The following is a 15,081-nucleotide window of genomic DNA, read 5'->3' on the forward strand; positions in this document are numbered from 1 at the left end:
AAACAAAAAAGAAACAAAAGGGTTCTTGCTGCACAAGTTTAGAGGCACAGAGCTTCAGCAGCAGCATCTATGAGTTATGGCATATGCTGGCTCTAGCATGAAGTTGCTTGACAGGGAAAATAGAGAAAAAAAATATAAAAAGAGAAAGGCAGGAAGGTAAAGAGTGGAAGTGGCCAGCAGGAAAGCAGCAGCAGGTCCAGGAGGCTTGGGAGGCTGCCTCTCATGCAGCAGTTGGCTGTGGCGAGGATGAGGAGGCTTTTTGGCCACACTGTTCCAGTAGCACAACACAGCAGTTCTTACCAGCCCAGCACCCCTGACCAGCAGCCACATCTGGGTCTGCAGTGCCTGCTGAGTTACCTGGCCAGGGGGGACTCAGGTGAGTGGCCTAAAGAAGTTTCACACAAGGTTTCCAAGCAGCTCTCCAGTGGCACGAGCCTTTCTTCTGCTCAGACAGAAGTCAAAGTGACAAGCTAAGGACAACCCCAGTCTGAGTTGTGTTGTTGCTTTATAAATCTTATCTTTCAGGGCTTGTACACCAGAACCATGTTGCCATGCCTCAGTTGCTCACTATGAAAACAAGAACTGGAAGCTAAGCAAAATAACTGTTTCTGCTGGGGGTTTTTTGGGTTTGTTTTGTTTTGTTTTGTTTTTCTGGAGGGGAGAGTTCAAATGCAGGTTTTCTGAAAGTGTCAGTTCAACGCAACATGCTGTTTGGAAATTATGCACTTATACCCCAATGAAGACCTTTCAGAGAAAGCTCTCTACTGAGAAATATGTTAAGCTCGATATTACTTTTCCCATCAGAATGCATTAATTTCACAGTGAGAAAATCAGCCACATTCAAATGCATGGCTTGTTATAGCTTATGAATTTCTACTGTGCCTTAAATACAAGTAACAAACATAAAGTGTATTTCCTACAGTGCTCATTGCTGGATAAAATTCATGTCAATTACAGGGTTATGTTAACATCTCTGGGAAGTCATGAATAATATCAAAGCTTGGAAACACTTTTATTTGGTTAAATATTAGCTCATATCCTTCACAGTTTAGATAAAGGAAATAATAGTTTGACATATAGTTGCTATTACATTAAGTATCCAGCCCTATTTTATTATTATGTAAATATTAACATGGTATTAATGCAAAGCCATGTAGTCAAATTGGGAAAAACACCTCAGAGAGTGCATAATTTAAAAATATATACACATAAAATGTGTAATATATGTATATGACATCTAAAATCCAGTAATAAACATTATATCTAAAGACATTTCAAAAATAGAATGAAGAGCAGGAACTTTAGCAGAAATGGCCAGACAAGCAATCCTAACTCCTTAAGGTTTCAACTGTAAATTGCTTTTATTAAATACATTTTCCCCTGCTCAGCTATTGTTCTGTTGCTGATTCCAATTACAAGCCTCTCTTCAGTGATGCACTCTTGAAAGCTCGCTGCTTCTGAGCACGCACATTCCCCACACATGAATCACTCACAGCAGGACAAACCTAATCCTTATTCTTCCACATGGCAGCACAGTGCCAAGCCAGAACATTCTGAAGAGAACCTGACACTGCTCTCAGTGTACGACACATCCTTCATCTTCTTCCATGCTTTTCCTTCCTCCAGGCAATCACTGACATGCCAAAATATGGCTTTTTAGTGTAATACAATAGGACAACAATTTACTTGTGTACAATGCCTTTTATGAATGGTAATAGCATTGTCTTAGGTCAATAAACAGTCAGGCTTTCTTTCCAACTAAAAGGATCAGTGGAGTCCATCCTGAGTAGATCCTGACCCCTAGGAGGCAGGGAAAGTGGTTCTGAATCTCATTTTCCCCTTGGTCCCCTGAAGCTCCATGCTGTGTCAGCCATTATCCTGCTACTCAAGGTAAAAAAGGCAAAACAAGAGGTTTGCATCCATTTACAGCAGTAGTCAGGGAGTCTGGGAAAGGTGAAAACCCTCACTTCTGTAGGAAACTCTGACATCACAAGGCACTCAAAACCCTTTCTGGCCCATACCACCACTGTCCCCTGGATCTGGGTGGAAGAGGAGCCCACTGCACCCACCTGATGTCTAGTTTCTTTCTTACATGTCTCCAAATTTTTTAAAGACTAAACTATTACCATTTTCTCTTCTTATCAGCAGTGTAGAAAATTACATGCAATGATTATCATTACTACGAATACTTCATACTATACATACAGATTTTTTTGTTAGGATTTCCATTTCTCATTAGCATACAGACTAGGCTAAGAGCAGGAATTTTAGCAGAAATGGTCAGACAGCTCCTGCAGAGATCTGCACAGCAGTCATTGGAATGTGTCTTGTGAAATCAAGGTATTCTTGTTGCTTACCACACCTTTGCTCTGCCCAGGTGCTTCCCAACAAGCATATCCTCCTCTTCTGTATCCAGATGGAAAAGCTGAAGGTATTACCTACCTACCTACCCACCTTTCTGCTGACAGATCATTCTGCTGGCATAGTAGAAACCATATACACACACACCCATCAAATTAACCCCATTAAAAGCCCACCCAAGCTCATTTAATCCATCCCCATTAGCTTATTGCACTGAAGCCAAAGCAGAGGACCTGGGACACTAACACTGGTCACTGAAATAGAGTACAGAGAGGTGATAAAGGATTCTTCTTTAAGAAAAGAAACAAAAAAAAAGATCAACCCCCAGAAACTTGACAATGTAGAACATCTTCTGTGTCCTAGGAAAACAACCACCCCACCACCCCAGCCTCCTGCAGCACATGGTCCAGGGCGAGAGGCCAAGAGCTTGGAACTGTGTGGCAATTCAAACTTCTCACAAAAGGCCAAGATTTTGATCTGGGGGAGAGGCAGAGAACAGAAGTCCCCCCTCAGCTCTGGTTCACCCCTGGGACTAGAACCACCCAGGATGGCAGCCAGCACTACAGGGCTTGGTGCCCATGGTTTGGGACTGCATGCTTGAAGCTAATCCAGGGCACACCTGCTACAGACCATTGCTTTGCATGTGGAGGGATTATGACAGGCAGTGCTCACTGTTAAAGACAGTTAATCGTCTGAAATTTTGCTCTAAGGTTTGAAACTAGCCTAGCTACTTCTAAACACACCACTTCATAGAGAAATGCCTAGTTCCTGATTTAAATTATAAAATCATGCATAAAAATTATGGAATTATGGATTTGAAAGTGTGAAACCTTTTTGTCTGTCATAGGGTAGGATTTGGTGCGTTAGTGCTCCTTTTCCCAGTTTCAGCAACTCACTCCTTTAAGGAGTCCTGCAAGGCTTCCATGCACCTCATCTCCATGTTAAGATGTATCTTCTGGTAAGAGGAAAAAGGTCAGAAAAACATTTGTGAAGGGAACACAATTTCTCTGTAAGGACAGCAAATTCTTATTGCATTAATAATGACTCAGTCATGAGGACAGAGAGAAGACATTGCCAAGTTAGATACTCAGAAAAGGTAAAATGCAGAAGTGACCCAGTGTTAATGAAAACAGCAGTAATCCCATTATTATGTTTTTGTGAGCCCAAACTTTCATGGCTTATGTTGTGATAATTGTAGTTAATGCCATTTACTCTGTAACAGGCAAATTATTAATAAAGAGCATGGTATATACAGCTCATTGTAAATCTTTTTGCATATTTAGTGTCAGCTCACATCTAGCTGCCTCCTGAGCGTTAATGCAACCTGCACTGTATTGCAAAAGCAAGCCATTCAAAATAAATTACTTGGGATTTTTGTATCCCATTTTTCTGTAAACAATGAAAGCCATGTGAGGAATAGAAATGAACTGGAATGCATGACACTAAAGTTGCAGCTATGCTAGGTTAACAGTGTTGTTAAAACCCAGTGAGCTGGGTCTCCAGCCTGCAGATTTTAACCAGCAATCTTTGAATGTGCCATTGAGTTATAGAGAAAGATTGTGGCTTCCTTTTAAGTAATGATTTCCCTCTTTACCTTCCACATGCTACTGGAGTAGAGATTGAAGTAAGATCTTTCCCTTTGTATTTGACCCACCTATATTTTGTCAGCAACACATGAGAGCTGGAGACTGCCGAGGGAACTGCAGTGCCAGTCACCCACCTGCATGGCTGCTGATGCCAAAGGTGGTTTGCCCATGTGGATGCTCCACAAGATGCCTTAGGCAGAGACTCAGGCTTACTTCAGAGTCACATGAAATAACTGCATACATTTTTTGCAAGCTCATAGTTGATGACAACATCAGCATTATCAGCTACCATCTCCTTGAAGTCTTAAAAGGAAAGTGGCAACTGCTGCCAGCGTGCAGTGTCCTGGCCTGGCTGGAGCAGGGTGCCCTGGGAACATGCTGTCACACCCATGAACACTCAGGAGGGCTCATACGTGTGGCAGCAATGGGTGCACATGCAATACAATGCAAGCTGTGCATCCTACACAGAATAAAGGGTTCCTGCACATGGTAGGAGGGTAGAGATGCCTGGAAACACCAGTGCCAAAAGCTGAGGAGTCTGTAGCTTTGAGCACCACAGCTGAGGATCACCAATTTTTGAATGCAGAGAGAATTTGGCTGCATGCATCTTTTTTACAGGGTCACAGAGCACTGAAGCTGGAAAGATCCTCTGGAGTTTTCCTGGGCCAATTCCTGTGCAGAGCAGGGCAGCTGAGTGCCTTGGGCCCTTTTAGCCCCACTGCTGAAAGTCCTTTGTTGTCTGCCTTTTTCTTGTACTTTCATCCTTCTTTCCACTTTCACACTGCCTCCTTCCCCTGTTGTCAGCACAAATACCAGTAGCAGCTGCCTGCTGAACTGAATGATGAATGTACCCAAGTTCAAACTACACTTCACCATGTGTAAGCAATTTTAAACCATCTCGTGTCTCTGATGTGGCTCACGGCAACTGCACCAGTGCTTATACTGACAGGACAGGAGGGAGCCCAAGGCCAGGAAAGAAGAGTCAAGACAAGCTGGGCCAAATCCAAATGTTTCTGCAGCGTGCCAAATGATGCCATTCAAAATGCACATGCCGGAGTCACAATTTGAGGCTTCTTAATTTTATGCAGATACTTACAACGATACCACTTCAGACACGGATATAGCTGTAGCAATGTGAAACTGCCTTGCACTGGCATAGTTTCTGAGCCTGTTGCAGCCATACTGCCTGCAGGGCACTGTTTGAATCCAAATCCCCCCTTGACCATGGTGTTCACCTGGTGAACTGCCTGGCTCACCTTATACTGGACAGACTGTGCAAGATGCCACCATGGCAGTCTGAGCCCACAGAACCAAGCTCAGTGCCAACACACTTTTTCCAAAGTTCCACATGACTGCAAGGCCTGGCCACCACAGGGAACATCCCAGGAAGTGTGGGAATGGCTGAGCACAGCACTGCTCCTCAGACACCTGTAATTATAATGGCTTTGGGAGAAACAGAGCTGTTTCAGAAGTCTGAACTAAACGGAGAGCAGGAGCAGCTCCATCTCACAGCTCCCGTTTGGTAGAACAATGTCCTATGCAAGGATGGAGGGAAAGCACTTTTAGTTAATCCCTTTGCAGCAAAGATACAGCTGGTATTGGTGACTTTCAGGCTTTCTGACTCTCCAGGTCCAGACCAGAATGCAAAACATCACAGGAGATTCCTTTGGGTGTGAACAGGAGCACAGCTACCAAGAAAACACATGCTTAAACTTTCCTGTAAGAAGCAAGCCCTGGCAAGAAATAAAGTATGTGAAATGCACCACCTCTCCTCATTTAATACTGTTGGCATGAGAGTCAGGGAGTTTTCCACCTGCTGACCAAGCTGTTCTATGAATTACAAAGGATAAATAGTTGAAAAAATAACTTATACCAAGTAAAACTTCCCCTGATATTTCCAGCCACTCCTGTACAGCCACAATAATCTATAGAGGCATAATCCCCAGGCTTAACCATCATATTTTTCAAGCCTGAGGAAGGTGGCAGAGAACACACAGAGTGAGAATAAATCTTCAGAGTTTCTGTGTGGCATCAGACAAGCTTTCAAACTCGTGTTCTGCTTACACCATAAACACAGCAACATGAAGTTAACAGCCTGTACTTGGTGACCTCAGGCAGGGTGGACTACTGGACCAACTACCCAACACAAAGCACCTTCCAAAAAAATCAGTATCTGGACATCTGGTAAGAAGATAGGGATTAGCCAAGCAACTCCTCAGAAAGATGACAAGAAAGTTTTACAGTTAGTAATTTCCTGGGGGAAAAAAATGCAAACTTCTTTGCAAAATTGACACATATTTACCTTCAATTACAGCAATAATTTTTTTTTTTTTTTTTTTACTTACAATATATACCTATTAATTTGGATAGGAATTTAAGTACAAAAAAGTTTATTTCACTTACTCCTTTAAGAACATACTTTAGTGCAGCAAGTTTTGCAAATTTTTCTGCAGATAAAAAAGTTCTATTTAATTCACTTTTTAAACAAAACTATAAGCTTTGCACAGTTACTTCTACCTTCCTCCTACTTTCTTAAACACCAGCAATTAAGCACTTAGATGATGGTGATCACTGAGGGCAGGAAAAGACACTTTCTCATCTTACATGGAGCACATCATAGTATAAAAGGCAAATTCTGTCTACAAATCATTACATACAGAACATACACTAAACAGAACAGGCAGTCGCTGCTCCTTGACAAGGCAACTTTCATACTAATCCAAATGGAATTTTACCCTGATTAATTACTTGCCAGATTCACTCAGAGACAAGTTTAGGCAGTGTGGAGTCAAAGGAGAGAATGAGGAATGAAATATTTTGGCACAAAAACAATTGCTTCTTAAAGGCAAAGCATCTTTTCTGTAATTACAATGTTGAACTTAGATTTGGAACAATTTTTTTTTAATTAGCTACTTGAGCCTATGATATTTAGAAATCCTACACACTTCCATTTTTCTCAAGTTATTCCTGTTCCTTAGACAATTTTCTTGACTGGTCATGTGCATTAGATGGAACTTTTGCTTCACAGCATCTGAGCTTATTCTAGAATTAGCCGTGCTCCTCTCAAAAACAGAAGCAAAAAGAATTTAATAACTTTTCAACATTATAACCACCAGTTTCACAATGGATTATCTGGTTGCCTTCAGACCACAGCGTAACACATGCCCCTAGATTAATGGCTAAATGATTAACTACGTATTTACAATAGTTAGAAACCAGCACAAGCATTTCTCAAGAGCACAGACAGATGTAGTTAAAGGCAGGCTGGAGTCTGCATATGCTCACTGCTACTGCCTAAATTCTGTGTGTCCTTCAGTGTGTTCTGATTTATGTGGACTGTGACAGGTAATGAGCTACCAAAAATGCCTAAATACCAGCGGGATGCCAGGCTCCAAAATTTGATTCAGTCAATTCCAGTCCATTAGATCAGATTATAGTGGTCTCATCCTTACATGGTGAAGTAAATTAATACTTTCATTATGAAATCAGTACCCAAAGTCTCCACAGTGCAGGAGGTAATATGGATCCCGTAACCAGCCTGGTTTAAAGAGCATACTCTTCTCCCCTCTGGACTCCTGCAGGGTAAACTGGGGAGCAGGAGGAATAAGGAAGTGCACAGACAGGAATTACCACACCACCTGCATTAACAGATTATGCTGAAGCATGTGTTAACTGTAACATTCAAGTATATTTTATTGTTATAAAATATATACAATCTCAAAACACAGCGCATTTTGCACACAGTTTGTCAGCTCTCATGGCTATCACTACAGCATTCAATAGGTGACACACTTCCTTATGAAATCAGCAGACCAGAAAGCTAGGAAAACCCAAAACTACTCTATTTCACCCTGCTGTTTAAGGCTACATTTCTGCTACCTGAGTTGATTTTTTTTAACTTCACAATTTTTTTTATCTCCAAGAAAGGGGTGGGGAAACCAGAAAGGAGGGATTGTGCACGCTTTTCAAAACACAAAAGTAGTAAGAAAAATGTCAGGAGTGGCTTTGTAAACTTTGCATTGAAAATATAAAAAAGAAAAGAAATTTGGTACTTACACAACTGAATACAGCCTACTTAAAAATCTTGAATCTAAAGTGAGATCAAGTAAAAAAAAAACTCAACACTTCATTTCATAATGTACTTCAGTTTCACCATACTGGAAAGTCATGCAAAAACTGATGCCTGTTTCTTCATGTTTATACCACTGTTATGTCACCAATCTTGTGTGCGATGTCATACTACAAAAAGAAAGAATATCATTAATCTATAGCAGCAAGAGGCTAGATACTGTAACATACAGTAATTCAATGCACTATTCAGATCATCACCCAGTTTGTGGTCATTCACATTCAGGTTTATACCAGTGTCTGATAGCAAAAGGTGCAGTGGTGCAGCAAATTAGGATATCATTTATCAGTGGACTGCAAATAATAAGTTTAACTCGACAGGAAATTTTCAGTATCTCATGGATTTACCAGTACATACCTACTACATTGGACTTTTAAAGTACCCGTCAAAATCCACTAAATGCCTCTTTCCTAAGTTTCATACCAGTAACTTGCATTGTCAAAAAAACACACAGTTCTGAATGTTCATCTGCCATGAACACTCAGTTTTCTCCAAGTACTTCATCCCAACCTGCACAACTGCTCATTTCACCATTTCTTTAGAAATCAGTTCTAGTTCCTTGACTGTTGTTACTAACTTTTCTGGGGATAATGTTTTGTACAAAGATAATAAAAAATATTTTTTTTTTGTTCCAGTTACAGTTCTCTATCAACTCTATATTCTTTCAGTTCATATTCTAAGACTGGTATTGTAAGAAAAATGATAACTCATCATTTTTGCCACATAACCATGCTAAAAATTGCACTTTCTACATGCTGCCTTTACCTAAATGCTGCCAACAGTCTCTAATATTAATTTTGCAAACATAATAATACACCAGAAAACAACTCTTCCTAATTAATAATCCACAAATATATAAGGATGTATTGTTTTTACTGGAAACATCTCATTTTCTTACTGAATTTCAGCTTATTACAGGCCTTTGTATAATTACACCCATCCTCACAGATTTTTAAGATGTACCTCAATGACACAATAATTTCTCCACAAGAGCAGTAATTAAAACAACTGACTCAGGCTATTTCTGCAACATCTCACTTTCTTCCTTGCACACTGTCACACTGCAATTAGAATTACACATCAAATGGAATCTTCCAGTTGCACCTGACAGCAAAAGGAACTGAGTGTCTTCCCAAAACTTTGCTTGGAAGAGTAACTCAAAGAAGCACCAAGCTCTGCTTGGCTGGAAATCGCCTTTGACTTCTTTCTATCTCAAGCTATCACCTGGCATGAGAACCTGCTGTTCTCTGAACTTCATTTTGGCTATTGTTCACATAATTACTGTTGTAGGGAATATTAAGAGGTGCATTAAATGGGACTGAACACTGAGGCCAGAAGTGTCCTTTCTGTATTCCTGTCTTTGCACCATGGTTCTATTTCCTACCTCTTTCACTTATAGTCCTCAGGTTAATAATTAGTAAACATATGCCTTCTAAATAAAGTTTAACTGCTCCACACATAGTTCATCCTATCACATTCTACTGGAGAAGCCTGAAGAAGCAGTGCTCTTACACTCCAAAACATACATAAATCCAGCTTTTCTCAGGGATAGAGCAGGTGTGCAAGCAGGGTTCATGTAATGATGTCTCTCCATTAAGCTCCTCTTTGCTCCATTTCATGAGCAAATTAATTAAATTTCAAGAGAAAATTAGCATACCCTGCTTATGAAGAAAATTCTGCTACATGGCACACAGAGATGAGCTGGGACAGGGGAATAGTTCTTGATAGCCCTGTTGTTTGGAAAAGCAAATGTTTTTTTAAATCTGATGCTTAAATGAGCTAGAAAGGAAAAAACAATCTGTTCTCCCTTGCTGCATTGCCCTGATACTTTCAGTCTTGATTTTCATTTATTTTCCTTCTCATCCAAGCAAATCTCTAGCAATAAAAAAAATTATTAAAATAAAGAAAAATGAAGTCTGGCAAGTGAACCTTAGCATGCAGCTAGAAGCTGTTTATGCAGCTGTGGTAAAGAATAAATAAATAATTTTAAAAATTGAAAACATCCACCCCTCAGTATTGTGACTTATGAACAAGATGTGGTAAGTCCTTTGGATCGTGCAAGGAAAACTATCAGTTAATATGAAACTACTGTTTGCCCTGGTACTTGCAATCATAACCCCATTAAGTTTAAGCTGGAAAACCAGGGACCAGTTTGAAATACACTGTATGAAATGTAGTTTAAAATCCCTAATGCCTAAAGCAAAGACAAGGAAAGCTGGCTAGAAACAGAAAATATGATAGAAAGTGACAGAACGATCCTCTACAAAAGTGTGACCAAAAGCAACATACTACACTCAGGTAAAAAAGAAAAAACCTGCCTAAAACTCTGTCCTGCTCTGGTAGTGAAATCCATACCACAGTCAGGAATAAAAAGGCAGCATGTGACAGAAAGAGGAAGGTCAGGCACCTATGTAAGGGGGGGCTGTAAGTAAAGTGTCTGAAACACCAAATGCCAGGGCCAGTGATGCCAAGGAGCTTCCCACCTCTCTGGTTGTACCTCAGCCTGTCACACACAGGGTCAGGCACCCCCAATGGCAGCAATGGTGAAGGCAAATACTCAAAACATCTGGAGTTTGTATTTCCATTATGTCACTCTGAGAATACCTTCCAAGACACCTCCAGCAAGCAGCAGGGAAAAGGTGCTGAAGGAGTATCAAGTGGAGTGATAAGGACACTTCCCCTAGCATTGGCAATGGCTTTGGGGGATCTTTCACTTTCAGGAAGCCTCATAATGGGATCTGCTCAACTATTATTTTTCCTATAACCTGAAATACTCAAAGAGCAGCAGAAGTACTGGAAGAATGACTGCTGTCAGGACAGTATTAAAAAACAGGAAGCAGCAGGAGACAGAGACAACTGCAGATGGTCTCATCAAGATAACTGTCTTTAAATACATCTATTTCAAAATTTCCTAAGATTATGAAAGAAATGGAAAAAAAGTACTATATGGACATCTGGTGAAAACTGAAAAGACTTGCCAAGGATAGCTTTAAAAAAAATGACAGTGTGATGGGAAACTCTACTTCCAAAAGTCACAAGGAGTCAACAGAACACTTCATTCTTACAGCTATTAGAGATGATGAACGAAGAGGATATGCCAATGCCAATAGAAAATTAAAAGTAAATTTAAAAAACCACCACTCAGCTAAGTCATGACAGAGCCAGGACATCAACCCTAATTCTCCAGCTTTTTAATCAGAGTCCTCTGCCTTTGGATTCATTTGTTATTGTTTTTACTGCTACTGAGTCAGCCATGTCAGCCACTAAGGATGTCCTCAGCCTCCTTGCATGTTCAGCAATTTCCTCCCCCAGTTTTATGGTTTTCAAACCATAAGGCCAGCAACAAATGAACTAGCTCATATAGTTGGCAAAGATATGAGATGTTGACAGAATGAAATTCACGCGTAGAATGTATAGAATGTAACAACCCAATTGTCAGTGTCAGCTGAAATCCCAGCTTGCTCAGGTAACACCAGGGGCAGGGAAATTATATTAATTTCTAATAGGCAACAAAAGGGACTGTTGAGCATAAAGGCTGTAACCCTTCTTCCAGCCCTTTCATCGAAGAATAAAGGATTTTAGTAGGTTGGTTGAGATTCCTACCTGCCCACACAGTTCAGATGTGCAAAGATCATACTTAATACACATAAAATACTTCAAGTAACAGCATAACCTTGATTTTAAAAATATAAAATTGCTGTCTAGAACTTTGATGCCTTTCAAGTATGCAGATCTAGTAAGAACACAGCTGTAGGTTATCTGCAATTTTCATTGTCTTGCTGCTAAATGAAAACCAACATACACATTGATGATTGAACTGAAGATCTTTTTTTCCTCTAAATGAGCTGCAAATGAAGAACCATCTTAACTTCAGTCTGAAAAATACTGACATTTTAATGAGTAGCTCTAAGGTTTGTTTCATACTAGGCAACTGGACAATAGCTGCACCTATTTTTTTGGTAAGTACAAGGGATGTAGAACTATGTACTTCAATCCTAGCAACAGTGTGTATACAGATGATATAAATATAGTGTTTCTCATCACAACTGTTAAAACCTATCAAAAACTACATTCATAACTCAACTGTACATTTCTAGAGCTTTTTGTTAGAACTTATTAAAAAAAAAAAGGTTTAACTGATGCAGATTTCTCACCTCACTTACTTTCCTGAGTAAAGAATAAGAAAATAACATCTGGCACCTTAGAAGATTCCTCAGCTTTCTGTTGCAAAACACTCTTAGAAAGTCACTGCAGAGCACCAGTTGGTCACATTTAGTCACAGAGAGATGGGGACAGATGCTGCCAAAGCATCAGCCATGGGGGACACTCAGAACTCCCAAAGACAACAAACATTTATTACTCTGTTTCCATACAAAGCACTTATATTTAGCCATATTTTTTTTTTTCCAAATGGGCTGAAGACAGTATGGTAATCCACAGCATTTTTTGTTTTTTTAAGTTCTGTGTTTCAAATACAGTGAGTTTTCTCATCTTAGACAGGAATACAAGATCATTAAATTTAAATAGGTTACTTAAAGAGGTCACCACAACTCAGGTTTGAAGCAAAAGATATTGCAATGCCTAAGCAACTTCATTTTGAATTACAGAGTGCAAGTATGAAACCAGGGCAAGACCAAACAGCTCATTTCAAGTTGTGTCCTTTTACTAAGTCTGAATTTTTCTCATGTACCAACAAGAAAGAGGGAAGAATATGCAAAAATAAACTAATTTTAAGCTTTATTTTGTATTTTACAGATTAGATGAACGGTTTCTGGTCTTGACAGTTATAGGATTGGAAGTGACGTGGAAGGGCATTTTATTTATCTGGAGAAGATGTGCAGTGCTAGCAGCCACAACATAAGCTTTTTGACATGTTTCACAAACCACCAGCTGTGCCCCAGAATTGGCATCTTCTTTAGCAGGCAAAACAATTCAGTCATTTTATGCATTCCCACCAGTTGCCTTTATTCCTAGTCTAAGGTATCGGCTTCCCTCCCACCTGAGCTATTATACCGGGAAACAGAAATCCTAAATTAATTTTATCTTAATCTCCTACAGCTAAGTAAGGCATAGCATAAGTGTTTTGACTTCAGCAAATAATTTCTTTGAAACAACACCCACTCAGCTGCCTGAGGAGTCATCTGTGAGTGGCTGGGACTGCAATCCTTAAACATCAGGAACAAATGCTGTGCTGCACAATTTAACTTCCTCGAAATCTGACTAATCCAAATTAGTTTCACAGGTAAAATATTACCAAGTGACACAAAATAGGGAGATTCAGATCCCTTGATGGGATAATAGTTTCAATTACAAATCACTGACCAGGACAAGTCACAAGTTGTAGAGAGGCATTGTTTCACTTGGACAGCAGTGACTGGCCACAAGAAACAAAAGCTCAAGTTGCTTTCCTACTCACACAGAACATAATTGGAAACTATTTACTAATGGCACTAAATAACTTTTATAGCTCTTTACCATCTGATTCAGTACTCCTTCATAGCAAATTCTAACCCAAGTGACCACTGCAACCTTGGAGATATTTGTGCCCAGAGCACCAGAAAGCTGAGCTGGCACCATTTGCCCTGTTTGGAGTGTTCAGGAGAATCTACTTTCTTCTGCTTCCTTATAGAGTACTGCTAGTAATAATATAACCAGAGTCATCACCTGCAGAGATTATGGATGATAGGCAGAGTACAAGTCTCTGCTGTTTTGGCAGTGAATGTATGCTGGCTACATAACTGGCAACTCTGAATGTAAAAATGCTTTGTCTGAAGACCCCTAAGACAGACATTGCTACAAAACAGAGTAGGGAAAGGCTTCAAGAAGTTGGAAAGCTCATGCATGCTTCTACAATTCCCATTCCACAGAAACTGATCAGACTCACTGCTTTCCTCTCCCCAGTTTGCAATTAGGAAAAATTCTCTGGGAAGCAGAGTACAATACCCTTCAGGTATTGTACCCACTTGGCTTCTGCCCTGCTTGCAGCTCCCCAGAGCCACAGCATCCAGCTCTGGAAGTGGGACAACTGTCAAGGCATCACGCAGCTCCCTGCGCTTCCCAGCGGACACACTGCCTCCAGAGGTTTTTCCCCTAGGAAAAAATTAGATTAACATCTGAAAGCACATCATTTTATCTTTGGTAATGTCTCTTCTAATATTGCCACTTTTTAAAACTGTTACATAATCAAGTTGTGTAATCAACAAGCTCAACTTCCTTACAAAGCTGCTCCCCTCCCTCCCTCCCTCCTCTATCCATCCATCAACCCTGGAATCATGCAGAGCTCCTGTATGAATTGCACTGCTTTGTTTCCCAGATAATATGGTACAATTGTCCTTCATCTGTTTCTCTAGGTCTCTGTTGACCAAAAGAGACTTTACTAAAAATGAGGATGCAAATAGCAGCTGCTGCCACTAAATACTACTGATCCTGCATATCCAAAGCAACCTGACCAGTGCTTCGACAGCTGAAACCTCAAGTCTTCAAAATACCAACTCATGAGGGTGACACTGACTTTGATTTCCAATGATATAAAAATCAAAAGATACTTAAAGGCTCCCTACTTCCAGAAACTTGACTTTGAATGGAAGTCAGAAGCAGGGACAACACAATCCTCTAGGCCAGTTTTCTGCCAGAGTAGTTATTTTATAAAATTAAAGGTTCATACTCTTCTCCTGGTAGCTGTGCTTGCACCATTCCATAAAAAGCCTAAAGCAAATTAAGAAGAGCAACAGAATCATTGTAACTCAAGTACACACATTATTTTTATATTAAGATGCAAGTCTTCATGGTTTGAGAAATCACCTACGGTCATACACAAGCTAAAAGTAGTTTTAGAATAAGCTTACATTTGGAAAGGTAGGCAACATTCATAGCTTTGTTTCATCCTATTCTTATTTCTGCTACTTAATTAGCTATTTTCTTTACAAACTATTCAGTTTTATGAATTTTACAGATGGGAAACAAGGCTAGGTTGCTGTCATTATCTGCTTTTTAAAAGAGCCTAGC

General features: G+C 40.0%; 1 protein-coding gene across 2 annotated transcripts in view; it reads right to left on the minus strand.

Moving 5' to 3' along the window:
• Positions 1-611: 611 nt before the first annotated feature.
• CXADR (CXADR cell adhesion molecule) overlaps positions 612-15,081 on the minus strand; it is a 39,671-nt gene continuing 25,201 nt past the window's right edge. For both annotated transcript variants that reach the window (XM_085593511.1, XM_085593442.1), the window contains exon 8: positions 612-8,186. In XM_085593511.1, coding sequence (XP_085449637.1) covers positions 8,145-8,186 — 42 coding nt within the window. In that variant the 3' untranslated portion in view covers positions 612-8,144. The remainder of the gene's footprint in view (positions 8,187-15,081) is intronic.

The sequence above is a fragment of the Lonchura striata genome, chromosome 1 (assembly GCF_050655825.1).
Source record: "Lonchura striata isolate lonStrDom1 chromosome 1, ASM5065582v1, whole genome shotgun sequence".
NCBI classification, from domain to species: domain Eukaryota; kingdom Metazoa; phylum Chordata; class Aves; order Passeriformes; family Estrildidae; genus Lonchura; species Lonchura striata.